Raw genomic sequence first — 21,471 nt, forward strand, 5'->3', positions numbered from 1 at the left:
CTGGCCCCCCATGATAAAAGCTGGTTGGAACGTATATAGCAAGAAGTAGCTGCTGTGGATTCCTGAAATGTTTTGGGGAGACACCCCTGAGAAAAGCTTGTTTTCACGTTTATAGCAAGAAGTAACTGTTGTGGATTCCTGCTATTTTTTTGGGGGGACACCCCTGAGAAAAGCTGTTTTTCACATATATAGCAAGAAGTAACTGCTGTGGATTCCTGCTATTATTTTGGATGGACACCCCTGAGAAAGCTGATTGGAACCTATATAGCAAGAAGTAACTGCTGTGGATTCCTGAAATTTTTTGGTGGGGGCACCCCTGAGAAAAGCTTGCTGAAACATATATAGCAAGAAGTAACTGCTGTGGATTCCTGCTATTTTTTCGGGGGACAACCCTGAGAAAAGCTGTTTTTTACGTATCTAGCAAGAAGTAACTGCTGTGGATTCCTGCTATTCTTTTTGGGGGGACACCCCTGAGAAAAGCTGATTTTCACGTATATAGCAAGAAGTAACTGCTGTGGATTCCTGCTATTTTTTCGGGGGACATCCCTGAGAAACGCTGGTTTTCACGTATATAGTAAGAAGTAACTGCTGTTGATTCCTGCTATCTTGTGGGGGAACACCCCTAATAAAAGTTGTTTTTCATGTATATAGCAAGAAGTAACTGCTGTGGATTTCTCCTATTTTTGTGGTGGGACACCCCTGAGAAAAGCTGTTTTTCAATATAGCAAGAAGTAACTGCTGTGGATTCATGCTATTTTTTTGGGGGTACACCCCTTAGAAAAGCTGGTTTGAACGTATATCGCAAGAAGTAACTACTGTGGATTCCTGCTATTTTGTGTGGGGACACCCCTGAGAAAAGTTTGTTTTCACGTTTATAGCAAGAAGTAACTGCTGTGGATTCCTGCTATTTTTTCGGGGGACATACATTGCTATATACGTGAAAAACAGCTTTTCTCAGGAGAAAAGCTGTTTTTCGCGTATATAGCAAGAAGTAACTGCTGTGGATTCCTGCTATTTTTTGAGGGGGACACCCCTGAGAAAAAGCTGGTTTTCACGTTTATAGCAAGAAGTAACTGCTGTGGATTCCTGCTATTTTTTCGGGGGACATACATTGCTATATACGTGAAAAACAGCTTTTCTCAGGAGAAAAGCTGTTTTTCGCGTATATAGCAAGAAGTAACTGCTGTGGATTCCTGCTATTTTTTGAGGGTGACACCCCTGAGAAAAAGCTGGTTTTCACGTATATAGCAAGAAGTAACTGCTGTGGATTCCTGCTATTTTTTTGGGGGACACCCCTAATAAAAACGGGTTTTAACGTATACAGCAAGAAGTAATTGCTGTGGATTCCTGCTATTATTTTGGCTGGCCCCCCATGAGAAAAGCTGGTTGGAACGTATATAGCAAGAAGTAGCTGCTGTGGATTCCTGAAATTTTTTGGGGAGACACCCCTGAGAAAAGCTTGTTTTCACGTTTATAGCAAGAAGTAACTGTTGTGGATTCCTGCTATTTTTTGGGGGGGACACCCCTGAGAAAAGCTGTTTTTCACATATATAGCAAGAAGTAACTGCAGTAGATTCCTGCTTTTTTTTTTGGGGGGGGACCCCTAATAAAAGCTGGTTTTAATGTATATAGCAAGAAGTAACTGCTGTGTATTCCTGCTATTTTTTGGGGGGACATCCCTGAGAAACGCTGGTTTTCACATATATAGCAAGAAGTAACTGCTGTGGATTCCTGCTATTCTTTTTGGGGGGACACCCCTGAGAAAAGCTGATTTTCACGTATATAGCAAGAAGTAACTACTGTGGATTCCTGCTATTTTTTGGGGGGACACCCCTAATAAAAGCTGGTTATAACGTATATAGCAAGAAGTAACTGCTGTGGATTCCTGCTATTTTTTCGGGGGACATCCCTGAGAATCGCTGGTTTTCACGTATATAGTAAGAAGTAACTGCTGTTGATTCCTGCTATCTTGTGGGGGAACACCGCTAATAAAAGTTGTTTTTCATGTATATAGCAAGAAGTAACTGCTGTGGATTCCTGCTATTTTTGGGGGGAATACCCCTGAGAAAAGCTGTTTTTCACCTATATAGCAAGAAGTAACTGCTGTGGATTCCTGCTATTTTTTTGGGGGGGGGACACCCCTGAGAAAAGCTGATTTTTACGTATATAGCAAGAAGTAACTGCTGTGGATTTCTGCTATTTTTGTGGTGGGACACCCCTGAGAATAGCTGTTTTTCACATATATAGCAAGAAGTAACTGCTGTGGATTCATGCTATTTTTTTGGGGGTACACCCCTTAGAAAAGCTGGTTTGAACGTATATCGCAAGAAGTAACTACTGTGGATTCCTGCTATTATTTTGGCTGGACACCCCTGAGAAAAGCTGGTTGGAACGTTTATAGCAAGAAGTAACTGCTGTGGATTCCTGCTATTTTTTCGGGGGACATACGTTGCTATATATGTGAAAAACAGCTTTTCTCAGGAGAAAAGCTGTTTTTCGCGTATATAGCAAGAAGTAACTGCTGTGGATTCCTGCTATTTTTTGAGGGGGACACCCCTGAGAAAAGCTGTTTTTCACGTATATAGCAAGAAGTAACTGCTGTGGATTCCTGCTATTTTTTGGGGGGATACCCCTAATAAAAACGGGTTTTAACGTATACAGCAAGAAGTAATTGCTGTGGATTCCTGCTATTATTTTGGCTGGCCCCCCATGAGAAAAGCTGGTTGGAACGTATATAGCAAGAATTAACTGCTGTGGATTCCTGAAATTTTTTGGGGGGAGACACCCCTGAGAAAAGCTTGTTTTCACGTTTATAGCAAGAAGTAACTGTTGTGGATTCCTGCTATTTTTTCGGGGGACACCCCTGAGAAAAGCTGTTTTTTACGTATCTAGCAAGAAGTAACTGCTGTGGATTCCTGCTATTTTTTTTTTTGGGGGGGTGACACCCCTGAGAAAAGCTGGTTTTCACGTATATAGCAAGAAGTAACTGCCGTAGATTCCTGCTTTTTTTTTTTGGGGGGGGACCCCTAATAAAAGCTGGTTTTAACGTATATAGCAAGAAGTAACTGTTGTGTATTCCTGCTATTTTTTGGGGGGACATCCCTGAGAAACGCTGGTTTTCACATATATAGCAAGAAGTAACTGCTGTGGATTCCTGCTATTTTGTGGGGGGACACCCCTAATAAAAGCTGGTTTGCACATATATAGAAACAAGTAACTGTTCTGTATCCCTGTTTTCCACCGTCTGTGGAAAGCTGAACTCCTGTCCCTGCAGTGTATAGCTCTGAGAAGAGCTGTTGTTGTTCTTCATTTTTGAAGTGTCTTTAGTGTATCTCTGGTAAGGAAAGGGCGTATTCTGGAGATGTTTTTGAGGTGGAGGTGACATGAGAGAACAAGTGATTCATTGTGGAGAGTGAAGGAAAGGTCATGCTGCCTAGGAGTTATAGTAAGGCCTGAGACTACAATGGATATATCAGGGACAGATCTATTAGATGGTGGAAACAGTAGTAGTTCAGTCTTAGAGAGATTTAGTTTCAGATAGAGCAAAGACATGATATTTAAGTCAGCAGAAAGACAGTTGCAGGTGTTCTGTATTAGTGCAGGGGTGATGTCACGGGAAGATTTGTATAATTGGGTGTCATCAGCATAAAGATGGTACCGGAAGCCAAATCTGGTGATGGTTTGTCCAATGGGGGCAGTGTAGAGAGAGAAGAGCAGGGGGCCTAGGACCGAGCCCGGAGGAACCCCAACAGCAAGGGAAAGATGGGAAGAAACAGAGCCTGCAAATAATACACTGAAAATGCGGTCTGAGAGATAAGAGGAGAACCAGGAGAGCGCAGTGTCCTTGAGGCCGACTGAGCGAAGCATAGTGAGGAGGAGCTGATGGTCAACAGTGTCAAAAGCTGCAGAGAGGTCCAGAAGAATAAGAAGAGAGAAGTCACCATTAGATTTAGCCATTAGGAGATCATTGGAGACTTTTGTGAGGGCCGCTTCAGTAGAGTGCACAGCGCGGAAACCAGATTGTAAGGGGTCAAGCAGAGAGTTAGGAGAGAGATAGTGGATTAAACGAGAATAGACCAGGCGTTCCAAGATTTTAGAGATGAAGGGGAGGTTAGAGACGGGTCGATAGTTAGCAGCACAAGACAGGTCCAAGGAGGGTTTTTTCAATAGCGGGGTTATAACAGAATGCTTGAAGGTGGATGGGAATATTCCAGAAGAGAGAGAGAGGTTAAATATTTTAGTAAGGTAAGTCATGACAGCAGGCGACAGACATTGGAGAAGGTGCGATGGGAAGGGGTCACTACTACTGCAGGTTGTAGATAGAATAGATAGATTAGAATAGAATAGATTGTGGAGGGGATAGTTTAGTAAGGGGAAGACCGATTATTAAGGAGTTACAGTAATCGAGACGGGAATGAATCAGAGAGACAATAAGTGTCTTTAATGTATCTCTGGTAAAGGAAGGGCGTATTCTGGAAAAGTTTTTGAGGTGGAGGTGACATGAGCGTGCGAGTGATTCAATATGAGGGGTGAAGGAAAGGCCTGAATCAAACATAACCCCAAGGAAGCCGGCAAGCTACCTAAGAGTTATAGTAAGGCCTGAGACTACAATGGATATATCAGGGACAGATCTATTAGATGGTGGAAACAGTAGTAGTTCAGTCTTAGAGAGATTTAGTTTCAGATAGAGCGAAGACATGATATTTGAGACAGCAGAAAGACAGTCACTGGTGTTCTGTATGAGTACAGGGGTGATGTCACGGGAAGATGTGTATAATTGGGTGTCATCAGCATAAAGATGGTACCGGAAGCCAAATCTGGCCATGGTTTGTCCAACATAATCTAGTCTTTCTGTTTGCATGAAGAGAAAATAGGATTTGAGCCATCCTATATCCAGGGAAGAACTTTGATTAGTTCTCCAGGCTGTTTAGAACAACCTCCCTGCTGAGTTTCTTCAAAAACTGTGCGCAATAGAACCTAAAAGAATTGATGCTGTTTTGAAGGCAAGGTGCTCACTCTAAATAATGATTTGATTTAGAGCTCTCTTTTGTTCATTCACTTAACTTTATTAACTGATAAAAAATAATCTTTTAAAGGGAATCAATAATTAGAATCCTTTTTCAGTTAAAATCACGGCCGCAAAATAGCGCCGCGTATACGAGCCACGCTCCCATTGAAATCAATGGGAGCGTATACGGCCCGCAAAAGCTCACGCGGCGTCTACGTGACACATCACGCGGCACGTTACTCCGAGTGAACTCACCCTGAATTGACCATAAGGCTGTATGTAGCAGGCCACAGTAAATGGTTCCATTCACAAAAGGCACCATTTTTTCTGCTAGCAGAAAAAATTAACCCATTGAAGTCAATGGGGGGCTTTTTTTTCCTTGTGGATTTTGAGGCGGATTCTAGCACTACTAGCAGATAAAGAAACCCATTGAAGTCAATGGGAGGCTTTTTTTCAGTGCTGAATCTGACGCGGACTCCACACCAATTTCAGCACCATTTTCCTCCTTGTGAATGCACCCAAAGGCTGCATTCACACAGAGTAACGCCAGGCGTCATTTGTGTGTAATTTGTGTGTCTTTTACGGCCGTCATAAAACGTTTACATAGAGTTCTATAGGAAAAGACAGCCGTCATTTACGGCCGTCATTTACGGCCGTCATTGTAATGACGGCCGTAAATGACGGCAGTGAATTACGGCCGTCTTTTCCTATAGAACTCTATGTAAACGTTTTATGACGGCCGTAAAAGACACACAAATTACACACAAATGACGCCTGGCGTTACTCTGTGTGAATGCAGCCATAAAGTGTTGCATGAAAAACTGCAGTGGCAACACATCATAATTTTTCCTGCAGCACTTTTCACAGAAAGTCCGCAGAAAAAGCCTCTTTCTACTTCCATTATACCTATAGGGAAACTGCCAGCGTTTCAATAGGTATAATTAGACATGGTAAGTATAAAGAACAATGGTCTGCTGAGCTTCGTTGCTACAAAAAAATCTTCTTTATTTAATCCATGTTAAAAACGATGTACAAAGACATTTAGAAAGCGGTGAAGAAAAGACACATTGTGCTATAAAAATCGCTTACGCGTTTCGGGGTAAAGAGACCCCTTAATCATAGCATAACAAACATACCAGTCTAACCCAGTTATATAGGAAGACAACTCACTAACACATGCCACAAATACATTGATTAGTATAATGGTTCACTGCTGTGACTTCAGAAATGTATTCTATTTGAAATAAAGTTTGTTGAAATCTACGTCCTCTTTTAGTATAGTTACTGAAACTTCTGAATTTTTCTATATATATATATATACTTTTCAATATCCATTTATGAAATAAATTGTGTCCGTTCATAATATTTGTCAATATCTGCCATCTCCCAACTAAACTTCCCCTAAAAAACAGAAGCCAGTTTTTAAGATGGTAATTATTACGTGTGCAGTGGCGTAACTAGGAATGGCAGGGCCCCGTGGCGAACTTTTGACATGGGCCCCCCCCCCATCCCAACTGACGCCGAAGACCTCGAACGACCCCCTCCTCCGCACTCTATTATGTCCCTTAGTGGCCCCTGCACACAGTATAATGTCCCTTACTGGCCCCTGCACACAGTATTATCCCCCATAGTGACCCCTGCACACAGTATTATGTCCCATATTGGCCCCTGCACACAGTATTATGTTCCATAGTGGCCCCTGCACACAGTATTATGTCCCATAGTGGTCCCTGTACACAGTATTATGTCCCATAGTGGCCCCTACACACAGTATTATCCCCCATAGTGGCCCCTGTACACAGTATTATGTCCCATAGTGGCCCCTACACACAGTATTATGTCCCCATAGTGGCCCGTACACACAGTATTATCCCCCATAGTGGCCCCTGCACACAGTATTATCCCCAATAGTGTCCCCTGCACACAGTATTAACCCAATAGTGGCCCCTACACACAGTATTATGTCCCCATAGTGGCCCGTACATACAGTATTATCCCCCATAGTGGCTCCTGCACACAGTATTATCCCCAATAGTGTCCCCTGCACATAGTATTAACCCAATAGTGGCCCATGCACACAGTATTAACCCAATAGTGTCCCCTGCACACAGTATTAACCCCAATAGTGTTTCCTGCACACAGTATTAACCCCAATAGTGGCCCCTGCACACAGTATTAACCCCAATAGTGTCCCCTGCACACAGTAATAATCCCAATAGTGTCCCCTGCACACAGTATTAACCCCAATAGTGTCCCCTGCAAACAGTATTATCCCCCATAGTGGCCACTGTACACAGTACATACCTCCCAACTTTTGAAGAACTGAAAGAGGGACACAATGTGCGCCGCCGCAAATTTAGCCCCGCCCACTTTTGTGTTGACTCCGCCCACTCGTTAATTTTTTCATGTGCCTGCACACAGTATAATCCTCCTACAGTCACCCGTAAATTATATGTCCCCCCTCTATCTCTCCCCCAGTTTCATATACACCCTTCATCTGCCCCCAGTTTCATGTCCCCCTTCCATCTCTGCCCCCAGATTCATGTCCCCCATCTCTTCCCCCAGTTTCATGTCCCCTCCATCTCTGCCCCCAGATTCATGTCCCCCATCTCTGCCCCCAGATTCATGTCCCCCATCTCTGCCCCCAGATTCATGTCCCCCCTCCATCTCTGCCCCCAGATTCATGTCCCCCATCTCTGCCCCCGGATTCATGTCCCCCCTCCATCTCTGCCCCCAGATTCATGTCCCCCCTCCATCTCTGCCCCCAGATTCATGTCCCCCATCTCTGCCCCCAGATTCATGTCCCCTCCATTTCTGCCCCCAGATTCATGTCCCCCATCTCTGCCCCCAGATTCATGTCCCCACATCTCTGCCCCCAGTGTCATGTCCCCCCATCTCTGCCCCCAGTGTCATGCCGTCCTCTCCTTCATCTGCCCCCAGATTCACGTTCCACCTCCACATTAAACTTACCTTCTCCTCCGCTCCCTCGCCGCTCTCTGCGCGCCTCTCTCGCTGACACATGCGGCTGAAGGAAGGAGCTGACACGTGTCAGCTCCTCGCTTCGCCGCTGCGTGTCTCTCTCGCTGACACATATGCGGCTGAAGCGAGGAGCTGACACGTGTCAGCTCCTCGCTTCACCGCTGCCGCCGGCTCCTGGCTTGCAGACGCGATGTGACACATCGCAAGCCAGGAGCCGGCAGCAGCGGCGAAGCGAGGAGCTGACACATGTCAGCGAGAGACACATGTCAGCTCCTCGCTTCAGCCGCATATGTGTCAGCGAGAGAGACACGCAGCGGCGAAGCGAGGAGCTGACCTGTGTCAGCTCCTTGCGTCAGCCACATGTGTGTTCAACTCAGATCTGCGTCCTCTGGACGCAGATCTGCGTTGAAATCGGGACATACCTCCCTCCAACCGGGACCGCGGGACATGTCACCCAAATCGTGACTGTCCCGCGGAAATCGGGACGGTTGGGAGGTATGACAGTATTATGTCCCATAGTGGCCCCTACACACAGTATTATGTCCCCATAGTGGCCCGTACACACAGTATTATCCCCATAGTGGCTCCTGCACACAGTATTATCCCCAATAGTGTCCCCTGCACACAGTATTAACCCAATAGTGGCCCATGCACACAGTATTAACCCAATAGTGGCCCCTGCACACAGTATTAACCCCAATAGTGGCCCCTGCACACAGTATTAACCCCAATAGTGGCCCCTGCACACAGTAATAACCCCAATAGTGGCCCCTGCACACAGTATTAACCCCAATAGTGGCCCCTGCAAACAGTATTATCCCCCATAGTGGCCCCTGCACACAGTATTATGTCCCATAGTGGCCCCTGCACACAGTATTATGTCCCACTGTGGACACCCATAAACAATTATTATACTCTGGGGTCTTTTCAGACCCTAGAGTATAATAATTGGAGACCCGGGGAATAAAAACATTAAAAAAAAACACTGTTGCTTACCTGTCTCCCGACTCCTATGCTGTCGACCGCCGCTCACGCCCTTCTTTAATGACGTCGGACGTCACATGACCCGGGAAGCATGCCGGGTTCATGTGACGTCAGAGACGTCAGACAAAGTAGGACGGAGGCCTGGCAGGATCGTGGAGAGGTAAGTAACAGTTTTTTATGTTTATACCTCTCCGGTCCGCCGATCATTATATTCGGGGGTCTGCAAAGACCTCCAAGTATAATGATAGCCTTTGTGGGGCCCGCGGTGTCACTTGCCGAGCCTATTGAAAAAAAAAAACGCAGCGTCACCGGGACCCCTAATGGCCCGGGCCCTGTGGCAGCCGCCTCCGCTGCCTCAACGATAGGCTGTTTTAGTCCCGCTTCCCCAGTCACGTGGTGTTAGCGGACCAATTGAAAAATACTATGTGGGTGGATCTACCAATGCCGGTATTCTCAATGAATACACTCACCGGCCACTTTATTAGGTACACCATGCTAGTAACGGGTTGGACCCCCTTTTGCCTTCAGAACTGCCTCAATTCTTCGTGGCATAGATTCAACAAGGTGCTGGAAGCATTCCTCAGAGATTTTGGTCCATATTGACATGATGGCATCACACAGTTGCCGCAGATTTGTCGGCTGCACATCCATGATGCGAATCTCCCGTTCCACCACATCCCAAAGATGCTCTATTGAATTGAGATCTGGTGACTGTGGAGGCCATTGGAGTACAGTGAACTCATTGTCATGTTCAAGAAACCAGTCTGAGATGATTCCAGCTTTATGACATGGCGCATTATCCTGCTGAAAGTAGCCATCAGATGTTGGGTACATTGTGGTCATAAAGGGATGGACATGGTCAGCAACAATACTCAGGTAGGCTTTGGCGTTGCAACGATGCTCAATTGGTACCAAGGGGCCCAAAGAGTGCCAAGAAAATATTCCCCACACCATGACACCACCACCACCAGCCTGAACCGTTGATACAAGGCAGGATGGATCCATGCTTTCATGTTGTTGACGCCAAATTCTGACCCTACCATCCGAATGTCACAGCAGAAATCGAGACTCATCAGACCAGGCAACGTTTTTCCAATCTTCAATTGTCCAATTTCGATGAGCTTGTGCAAATTGTAGCCTCAGTTTCCTGTTCTTAGCTGAAAGGAGTGGCACCCGGTGTGGTCTTCTGCTGCTGTAGCCCATCTGCCTCAAAGTTCGACGTACTGTGCGTTCAGAGATGCTCTTCTGGCTACCTTGGTTGTAACAGGTGGCTATTTGAGTCACTGTTGCCTTTCTATCAGCTCGAACCAGTCTGGCCATTCTCCTCTGACCTCTGGCATCAACAACGCATTTCCGCCCACAGAACTGCCGCTCACTGGATGTTTTTTCTTTTTCGGACCATTCTCTGTAAACCCTAGAGATGGTTGTGCGTGAAAATCCCAGTAGATCAGCAGTTTCTGAAATACTCAGACCAGCCCTTCTGGCACCAACAACCATGCCACGTTCAAAGGCACTCAAATCACCTTTCTTCCCCATACTGATGCTCGGTTTGAACTGCAGGAGATTGTCTTGACCATGTCTACATGCCTAAATGCACTGAGTTGCCGCCATGTGCTTGGCTGATTAGAAATTAAGTGTTAACTAGCAGCTGGACAGGTGTACCTAATAAAGTGGCCGGTGAGTGTATGTCCGCTATGGCTCCACCTATATGGTCACGTGGCACAATCAAGCCAATGAAATCCTACTATGTGAACATTTCTCTTAAACATACATATTCCTCCACATCAACACCATAGTCTCCTCTACCACTTGGATTTTGATGGCGGGATGGAAATAACCGGGTGGAAGAACGTACCATCTACAGTATAACAAAATCCACTGATGAAAAAGTAAGGTAAGTATAAATATAAATAAGCGGAAGAGGGAGAGAAGAATGAATAAAAGCTGTCCTCTAAGGAGATAGACTAAATAATGTCCCAAGTGTAAATACAAATGTGTTATCCAATACAGCAATAAGTTAACAAGATATTGTGTGACCATATATGAAGTCATTAACTGTTTGTAAAAAGATCTTTATGCAGCTGTTATGTATTGGACAACTTTCAGATAGATAGGCAAACTAGTTTTATATGAGATAGAGAAATTCTCTTAATAAATAAAGGAGAGGTCTGTTGTAACATTCATTCCTTGTGGAATTCTGCTGTTGAATTGAAGGATAAACCAGGCTTATCTTTTAAGTAGGAGAGCTTTAATGTCCCCTCCCCTGGTAGATGTTTTAACCTCTTCCAAACCAAAAAGACGCAATGTTTGTATACTACTCTTGTGATGAATGGCAAAAATGCCTAGATGCTCCGGACATATTCATGCTTTCCTCTTTATTTGCATCTCTAATATGTTCCAAAATTCTGTTTTTTAAGTTCCTGGACGTACATACAATGTAGTCCAATTTGCAGGCGATGCATTTTATGCAATAGACCACATTGGAGGTATTACAATTGATATGAGTTCTAACTTTATAGGAAAAATTCCCTGAAAAACTAGATATTTCTTTTGCAGTGATACAGAGACTGCATATTTTGCATTTCGGAGACATACATTTAAAAAATCCAAATGTTTTAGTGAATTCGTGGGTGTTAGAAACTGCAATTGGTGGTAAGCAACTAGGTGAAAGCATGTTCCCTAGAGTGGTTGCTTTTTTGGATACAAATTTAACCCCATTTTTTGTACTTCTCTGGTGGTAGGGTCCATCTCCAAAATGGGTAAATTTATTTTTATTATATCAGTAATATTTTTGAATTGTGAACTGAATTTGGTGGAGAAGACTAAACTATCATTACCATTGTTGCCAATGGTTTCCATATTTCTTTTAGTACCAAACAATAATTTATCTCTATCCCTTGAATCAACTTTATTTATTGCTCTATTGAGTATCCAAGATGGATATCCTCTATTTTGCAAACGTAACCTGATGTCATTACTTCTTTTTTCAAAATCACTTCATTGGCTGCATGATTTTTTTGCCCTGATCATTTCTCCTACTGGGATACTTTTAATGGGTGGCAGCTATTTGCCTTCAGAATTGAATTGCCTGCGTTTTTTTTCCCTATGTAGTGATGTGTTAACCTTCCCTGTTTCCACCGAGCCTATTAAAGCAATATCTAAAAAATCCATAGAAAAAAAATTATGAGAAAAAGTAAATTTCAAACCAAATGATTGTGAGTGAAGAAATGTCACAAACTGTGGTATGGGCGCTACATCTCCATACCATACGATGAGTATATCATCGATGTAGCGCCCATACCAGAGTAAATGGGGCAAAAAAGGATTGGAATCAGAAAAGATAAACTTTTCCTCCCAATATGATAGGAGAAGATTTGCTAACGACGGTGAAAACAGGGCACCCATAGGTGCCCCCCCGGATCTGTAAGTAATAAAAAATTTTAAACATAAAAAAATTGTGTTATAACAAAAAAGAAGTAACCGACAAAATAAATTCACAAATAGGCTCGGTGAAGGCGCTGTAGTTATATAGATGGAATGCAAATGCTTCTAAGGCCGCAGAGTGAATGATGTTAGGGTAAAGGGCACAAATGTCACAACTTAACCAGCTGCAGTCTTTATTCCATGTAAAGTTTTTAAAGTTTTTCAATACTTCTTTACTATCTTTAATGAATCCGATAGTTCTATTGACCAGAGGTTGTAGAATCCCATCTAGCCAGATTCCCAGATTCTCATTCAGGGAATTATTGCTCGAGATTATTGGTCTCAATGGTGGTGGCAGTGTTTCCTTATGGAGCTTAGGAAGCCTATAATTAGACATGCTGTGATTCCCAATACCGAGACGGTTTTGGAAATTGCCGCATTTTTGCTCTGTATTTTACTGCAATGTGTGGATTGGATCTTAGTGAATCTCATCCACTTTACAGCGACTGTAAAATGTTGCGATTTTTTCCACGGTTTGAGTAGTATTTGTCTTAATTTGAGGACTTGTTTGTTGAAGAACAATTTGCACTTCCTAACAGAACCATTTAATATTGTGTAAGATGTACTGTAGGCTGGAAAATCTTCTGAATGGTGTTGATAAACAAGAAAGAAACAAAACAAAAAAAAATAGTTTTGTTTTTCCTGTATTCACAACATTCACAACATGTACAGTACAATGATGCCACTTATGTTTTAATATCTTTAGAAAGTATAAAACATTGAAATATAAAAAAAAAAACTACAGATCACCATATTCTGACCTGTAATTCCTACATATTCCGAATATGGAGGTGTGTATCTCTTATCTCTTTATATTACAATTTTTAGGAGGTGAAAAGCGGTGAAAAAAAACCCAATATGGACATTTTGTGTTCACTGTATGGGATAAATAATAATGCTTAGTTTAAAATAGAGAGATCAATTTATCTCAGACAACCACTTTAAGGCTAAGGCCCCACGGGCTGTATATGCAGCACTAAAGCACTGCGGGAAGAACCGCTGCGTGAACGCATTGTGGTTCTTTCCGCAGCGCTTTTAAGAGAAAGTTCACAGAGTTTTCCTCTGTGGACGTTCTCTTAACTAATGTTAAGAGACGGGAAAGCCGCCGGTGTTTCCGTAGATATAATTGACATCCTGCGATTTGCAAAGCCGCAATGGCTTTGCAAATAGCAGTGTGCCCACGCTGCGATCTTTTCTGCAAAGTGGGGATGGGATTCGCATGAATCCCATCTACTTTGCCTGCACTGTACAACACCACAATTTTTCCCGCAGCGTCTCTGCTCCGCAGCATTTTCAGTCCGTGGGGCCTCAGCCTAAGGGTATGTTCACACATCAGTATGCCATCCGTCCGTTTGAATTCAGTTTGACACTTCAAAATGGACCGATACACATACTGATTGTATACTGACACCTTTTTATGCTGATAGCAAATGTTCTCAGTCCCCTAGAGGACAGATAAGGGGATTAAAAGTAGCAATTGTAAACAGAGTAGAGATAAGGAGGACATAGGGACATTTATTATATCTCCTTATCTTTACTTTGTTTACAATTGCTACTTTTAATCCCCTTATCTGTCCTCTAGGGGACTGAGAACATTTGCTATCAGCATAAAAAGGTGTCAGTATACAATCAGTATGTGTATCAGTCCATTTTGAAGTGTCAAACTGAATTCAAACGGACGGATGGCATACTGATCTGTGAACACAGCATTAGTCTATGTTCAATATCACTTTATCAGTATTTTAACAGTAAATATCCCTTTTCTATATTAGTGTAGGTAAAACACCAGCAACATGTAGTTGTGGCTTATGTTTGAGAATTCTAGATTAGTTCCAAATTTTATAATTGTTTTTTTCCTAAATTATATTAATGTTTATTTTTATTTGCAGATTGTGGCTAGTGGCATTCCAATGAGAGCACGGATGATTCACTCAGCTGATGGTAAAAAGTATTCTATACCCTATGGCAAAAGTGACCAGGTATTATTTATAGTTTTTGTTATTAAATGTTTTTATTTGGAAATTCTTATTAATATAATGCCAATATATACTAATAGTTTGATAATGTAAATGAAGTCAAGCAGTCTTAAAATTTGCCAGATTCATCACAGTAGTTGATGCTAGGTAGAGATGAGCAAGTAGTGAAATATTCGATATTCGAAATTCGATTCGAATAGACCCTCAATATTCAACTATTCGACCGAATATCAAATCCCATTATAGTCTATGGGGAAAAAATGCTCATTTCAGGGGAAATCCAAATTCGACTAAGGAGAGTCACCAAGTCCACAAGGACACCCCAGGAAATTATGCCAACATCTCTGGAATGCAACTGGGACAGCAGGGGAAGCATGCCTGGGTGCATCTAACACACCCAAGTCCCAGTATTATCCCACTATCACAGCCTATCAACTAGACACTCCAAACTCAATATGGAAAGTGGAAAAATACTTGGAAACCTTCTTTTCTCTACATTAGTATGGACAGAAACACAAATTTAAAGCTAAAGAAACATTAGCATGCGCTCATCCACAATCCCTGCCTTGATGGCAATGTTAAGCAGGGTGCAGGGTACAACGCTGATGAGGCCCAAGCACCAGGAACAGGTGTTACAATGGCTAGTGGATAATGCTTCCAGTGGCTTTTCCACCAGCCAGTCAGCCACTACCTCCAGTCATGTTCCTACCCAAGAGAATGCCCCTCCTTCCTTCCAACATGCCCAATCTTCCCAGTAGAGTCATCCCACCCTTGCCCCCTCCCTTGCCCCCTCCCAGGAGCTGTTTTTGGGTCCTTTTCCACTCTTCGACCACTTCCCGAATCCAAGGAGCTAACAGACGAATTTGTGTGTCCTGATACCCAAACACTGGAGCATCTGTCATCTCCTACCGATTTTGTTATTGTGAACCCGCAACCAGCATTTCTGGGCCTCAGTGATAATGACGAGACACAGTTGCCATCATGGTAGGCTGTGGTTATGTGCGGTGTGAAGGAGGAGGAGCAGAGTGAGGAATGGGAAGAGGAGGTGGTGGATGACGAGGCCACCGACCCGACCTGGACAGGGGTGATGTCTAGCGGGGAAAGCAGTATAGATGTGGAGGCAAGCGTAGCACCAAAAAAGGTGGCTAGAGGCAGAGGCATGTCCAAAGGCACAGGACAGCTGCTTCACAGAAGCCAGGCCAGAGCCAGCAAGGTCCAAGATTTTCCCTGTACTAGCCACGCGCCCAAAACTTGCACATCGAGGCCACGGCCCTCGATGGTGTGTAGATTTTTCAACGTATGCACGGAGGACAAACTGAGTGCGGTTTGCAAACTGTGCAACTCAAAACTGAATATGGGGTCTGAGAAAAGCAACCTGACCACCTCAGCCTTGCGTTGTCATTTGGAAGGCAAGCACTGGGCTCAGTGGGAGAGAGCAAACGCAGGACAATCATCATCCGGCGTTGCCGCCAATGACTCTTCCACTGTATCCCATAACATCAGTCGGGCACTGAGCTTTGCTCTGAGGTCCACTTGACTACTGACGCCTGGACAAGCGCATGCAGACAGGGACATTGCATCTCTAACGACAGGCTGGGTGAATGTAGTGGAGGCTGGGACCGGGTCGCAAACTGGGGTGGCCTATCTCCTCTCCCCGCCCAAGATTCCTGGCAGGGGTTCTCACAAACCCTCCTCCTTCGCTGTAACATCGACCCCAGCTGCGATCTGGAAACACTGCAGCACTGGCATGGGGAGACGTCAGCAGGTCGTGCTGAAGCTCATCAGCTTGTGTGACAGAAAACACACTGCCCCCGATGAGAGGGATACCATCCTAGAGGAGACGGCAATGTGGTTTTCGCCGATGCACCTGGCCCAAGTTTTCAACTTGGGGGTGAAAAGGTTTTTAAAAACCTACCCCAATGTGCCTGAGCTACTGCTGAAAGTGTGCCGCTTGTGCGCCCACTTTCACAAGTCTACAGTAGCCGCTGCTAGCCTGAAAACCCTCCAGCAACACGTACATCTGCCTGAACACTGATTGTTGTGCAACGTCACCACACGCTGGAACTCAACATACCATATGTTGAGCAGGGAGTTTGAGCAGCAGAGACCTTTGATGAAGTACCATCTCCAAAACCCAAGGGTTCCTCAAAGTCAGCTCCCTCAGTTTGTCAGCCATGAGTGGCCATGGATGGCAGACTTATGTGAAATCCTACGCGTCTTTGAAGAGTCCACCAAGAGGGTCAGCTGTGACGTTGCATTAGTGAGCATAATCATCCCACTCCTCTGTGTGATGCGAGAATCCCTCATCGCAAACAGGGATAACGCATTGCACACTGAGGAGTCCGGGATAGGAGCAGACTCATCACAGCTAGATACTCTTAGCACACTCCTGTCAGCTTCTCAGCGTCGTACGGAGGAAGAGGAGGAGGATGAAGTGGCAAATGATGTCATTCTCACACACGAGGCTAGCGGGGAAGTTCAGTGCGGAGGGGCGGGTGTCAGCATAAATCCAAAGTACTCTGCTCCACCATCAGGGGCAGGGGAACTGCGGTTTTGACTGCAAATTTTATTGCTTTATTACATCAAACAGGTTTACCACTAGATGGCATGTCCTCCTGATGAGCGGGCCACCATAGGTACCCCGAAACGCATAGAGGATTACTGATATACTTACCTTAGGATCACTTTACCAGGATCCTAGGATCCAGCGTTTGCTAGTACTAGTGATCTCCTGTTTCTATATTAGGCTTATACTTACAGTCCTATGAAAAAGTTTGGGCACCCCTATTAATCATAATCATTTTTAGTTCTAAATATTTTGGTGTTTGCAACAGCCATTTGAGTTTGATATATCTAATAACTGATGGACACAGTAATATTTCAGGATTGAAATGAGGTTTATTGTACTAACAGAAAATGTGCAATATCCATTAAACCAAAATTTGACTGGTGCAAAAGTATGGGCACCTCAACAGAAAAGTGACATTAATATTTAGTAGATCCTCCTTTTGCAAAGATAACAGCCTCTAGTCACTTCCTGTAGCTTTTAATCAGTTCCTGGATCCTGGATGAAGGTATTTTGGACCATTCCTCTTTACAAAACAATTCAAGTTCAGTTAAGTTTGATGGTCGCCGAGCATGGACAGCCCGCTTCAAATCATCCCACAGATGTTCAATGATATTCAGATCTGGGGACTGGGATGGCCATTCCAGAACATTGTAATTGTTCCTCTGCATGAATGCCGGAGTCGATTTGGAGCTGTGTTTTGGATCATTGTCTTGCTGAAATATCCATCCTCGGCGTAACTTCAACTTCGTCACTGATTCTTGAACATTATTCTCAAGAATCTGCTGATACTGAGTGGAATCCATGCGACCCTCAACTTTAACAAGATTCCCGGCGCTGGCATTGGCCACTAAAAATTATTAAGATTAATAGGGGTGCCCAAACTTTTTCATAGGACTGTACCTGCTACATGTTGGTAAAAGCACTAATTATCATCCCGGGGGACTTCTACCAACATTTTGATATTGGTTATCTAATTTACCAGTGCAGCATGTTTTAGCTGTGTTTATCCATTTATTGGGATCTATTTACAGCATGCGCTTGGTGTGGACCCCTGGTCATTTATTGTGGCCACAGTATATACCGTATTTTTCGGACTATAAGACACACTTTTTTTCCCCCAAATTTGGGGGGAAAAGAAGGGTGCGTCTTATAGGCCGAATGTGGCGCCTGGCATCCGCTGTAATAGAGAGGCGGAAGCCGGCAAGTGACAGACGCCATTACAGGTGCCGGGGCCTGAGACATCGCTGCGCTCCTATGCCCTGCATGAAGCCAGCAGCGGGAAGAGTGATGCTATTCCGCTCCTCCGTCCCCCCCGCTGCTGGCTTCATGCAGGGCAGAGCAGCGCAGCGATGTCTCAGGCCCCGGCGTCTATCCCTCCCCGGCATCCGCCTCTCTAGTACAGCGGATGCCAGGTCTGCAGTCTGTATCAGCGGCCTCTTCTCCCCCGGGGCCGGTCCCCACCGGCCCCATACCTGTAAAGTTACCTAATGAGGTAATTACCTGTAAAAATACCTAATGAGGCTCCCGGGCCTGTCACTGCTATATATTAGTATTGCGGCTGGGTCTATGACCAGCCGTAATACTAATACACAGAATGTCCCATACACGGCAATACAGTTGTGGGGGGGGGGGGGGGGAATAAAATAGTAAAAAAAAAAAAAAAAAAAAAAGCTTTAAAAATATATAATAAAAATATGAAATAAATAAAAGTTCTAAATCACCTCCTGTCCCTAGAATATATATATATAAGTAGAAAATAATATATCATAAACCACCGTTTTTTTTTCCAATAAAAGGTGATCTAAGCAATAGATATTCCCCAAAATGATATAACTAAAAAGTACATCTGGCCCCGCAAAAAAAAACACTCTATGCATCTCCGTACAGCTGCAGGGTCACCTGTCAATGTGGCCTTGCAGCTGTTGCAAAACTACAACTCCCATATATTAAATATTTTACCAGTTTTTGCTTCAAAATTTTTTTTCCCTATTTTCCTCCTCTAAAACCTAGGTGCGTCTTATAGTCCGAAAAATAAGGTACTTAATACTTCAGACTAGTTATCTCTCTGAAGATAAAATAAATTGAGGTATACTGGATTGCCTTTTTCACACAGCATTTTGTAGAGGTGTTAGTTTTAGTCCACACCTTTATCATGAAGTATCTACATATACATTTATATCTTTTTTTTTTATTTTTTAAATGTAGATTGTGAGCCCCACATAGAGCTCACAATGTACATTTTTCCCTATCAGTATGTCTTTTTTGAAATATGGGATGGAAATCCATGCAAACACGGGGAGAACATACAAACTCCTTGCAGATGGTTTTATGTCCTTGGTGGGATTTGAACACCAGGACTCCAGCGCTGCAAGGCTGCAGTGCTAACCACTGAGCCACCGTGTGGCCCCCATATACATTTATATCTTTGTCCTGTGTAAGGATTGGAGACTATTTCAGGGATCGTACTACATTGACCATCTGCCACACTGATCTCAGTGGGTCTACTCTACACATAGACTTGATTTGGACTCACTTTTCACTAATGGGTCTATTTTTAAATGCAGTAGCTAATAAAAGTTACGTTTTAATTGCTCTGCTGGTGCAAGGCTCAACTCATCCCAAGGGCCAAAAATTGAAACTGCTGGTGCAAGGCTCAACTTACCCTACGTTTTGTCCAGTAGCAATTGCCCTTCAGTGAATTAATTCTTGCAACAGCAGAGTTTTAGCTTTTGGCCCTTGGGGTGAGTTGAGTCTTGTACTGGCAGAGTTTTAGTTTTTGGCCCTTGGGGTGAGTTGAGCCTTGCACCAGCAGAGTTTAACTTTTTGTCCCTTGGGGTGAGTTGAGCTTTGTACCAGCGGAGTTTTTAGCTTTTGGCCCTTGGGGTGAGTTGAGCCTTGCACCAGCAGAGTTTTAGTTTTTGGCCCTTGGGGTGAGTTGAGCCTTGCACCAGCAGAGTTTTAGTTTTTGGCCCTTGGGGTAAGTTGAGCCTTCCATCAGCAGAATTTTAGCTTTTGGCCCTTGGGGTGAGTTGAACCATGCACCAGCAGAGTTTTAGTTTTTGGCCCTTTGGGTGAGTTCAGCCTTGCACCAGCAGATATATGTTAGTAGATAAACGCCATATATACCGGATGAAAGTATACACGGAGGGTAGATATATTGAGCGTTTATCTACTGAAAGTATACAGCTTGCTACTCACCTATACTATGGGACAGGTATATACTGTATACCAGTGGTAGGGAATTGGAGCCCTGAAAAGGGCTTTTGTCAAAATTAGCTGCAGGAAGAGTGTATATACTGGAGGTGTATATACACTCTTCAAGCAGTTTAGCTCTGAGAAGAGCTGTTAGTTAAATTTTTCCTGCCTAGCAGTAGCTACTGCTAATTAGCAAATTAGCTAATCTCTTTCTGACCCTCAGCATCCTTCTCTCCCTGTCTAAGTCCAAGCCGCAAATGACACGAATATGGCTGACACTATTCTTATAAATCTGAGATCACCTGATTTAGCCAGCCAATGACTTTTTCCTATTTTTCCATGCCTACGTTTTCCTGCTTCCTGTCCCACCTTCCCTGCACAGTTATTGGTGCAAAAAAAAGCACCAGGGGTGGTGGGAGGGGATACAAATTTTTACTGCGTTTACCACATGGTATTCGGAATCCAATATCTCGAATACCTTAGTATTCGATCGAATACCTACTCAATTGAACAGTATTTACTCATCTCTAATGCTAGGGGATAAATTTGGAGTATCTTAAGACTGTCTAATATAAAGTTATGCCACTTTTTATTTGGTTTACTTTTAGGGTCTGTTCACATAGAGTTTTTTGCAGTCAGATTTTGATTCAGAATCCGCCTCAAAATCAGCTTGAAAAAAATGCCTCCCATTCAATTCAATGGGAGTTTTCTTTTCCTCTAGCAGTTTTTTCAGCTAGTGCGAAAAAAAAAGCGTCACGACCTATCTTCAGATGGATTCCAGCTGGAAAAATCCATTGAGGCACAACACTGTTTTCTGGCGTGGTTTTTGCAAAAAATGCTTCAAAAACCGATAGTGGGTTTTTTTTTAAGATAAGTTTCCAGGCCCATACAGTGTGGTGGAAACTGCATCGAAAAATGTGACAAAAAAAGCATCATAAAAAAAAACCCGTAAAAAAAAAGTTTCCTAATTCCTGAAAAAGATTTTTTCAGCTTGCAAAAATCCCTGTGTGAACAGACTCTAAGTCAAAACTTTACAATACATTTTTGGCATATTGCGGCACATTTAAGCAATACCTTTTTTATTGAGAATCTGGCCCAATCTGGCAAGTGTAATTGTAGCCCAAAATAAATGTGCCAAAGATGTGCGACACTGTACTAATGCTGTGGCACATATACACTATTGTCTAGTAGCACAAAATAGCTCTTATCTTTGAGCTGTCTTTTAACGTTGCAAGAGCTCCACATTGATTGCTTTCTGCTCTTTAAAGATACCTTTG

General features: G+C 43.6%; 1 protein-coding gene across 1 annotated transcript in view; it reads left to right on the forward strand.

Moving 5' to 3' along the window:
* Window positions 1–21,471, forward strand: part of KMO (kynurenine 3-monooxygenase) — a 525,463-nt gene that overhangs the window by 114,644 nt on the left and 389,348 nt on the right. Inside the window, exon 4 of the mRNA XM_075269516.1 lies at window positions 14,344–14,433. Within this exon, the coding sequence (XP_075125617.1) occupies window positions 14,344–14,433 (90 nt within the window). The remainder of the gene's footprint in view (window positions 1–14,343; window positions 14,434–21,471) is intronic.

Source organism: Leptodactylus fuscus, chromosome 3, assembly GCF_031893055.1.
Source record: "Leptodactylus fuscus isolate aLepFus1 chromosome 3, aLepFus1.hap2, whole genome shotgun sequence".
NCBI classification, from domain to species: Eukaryota; Metazoa; Chordata; class Amphibia; order Anura; family Leptodactylidae; genus Leptodactylus; species Leptodactylus fuscus.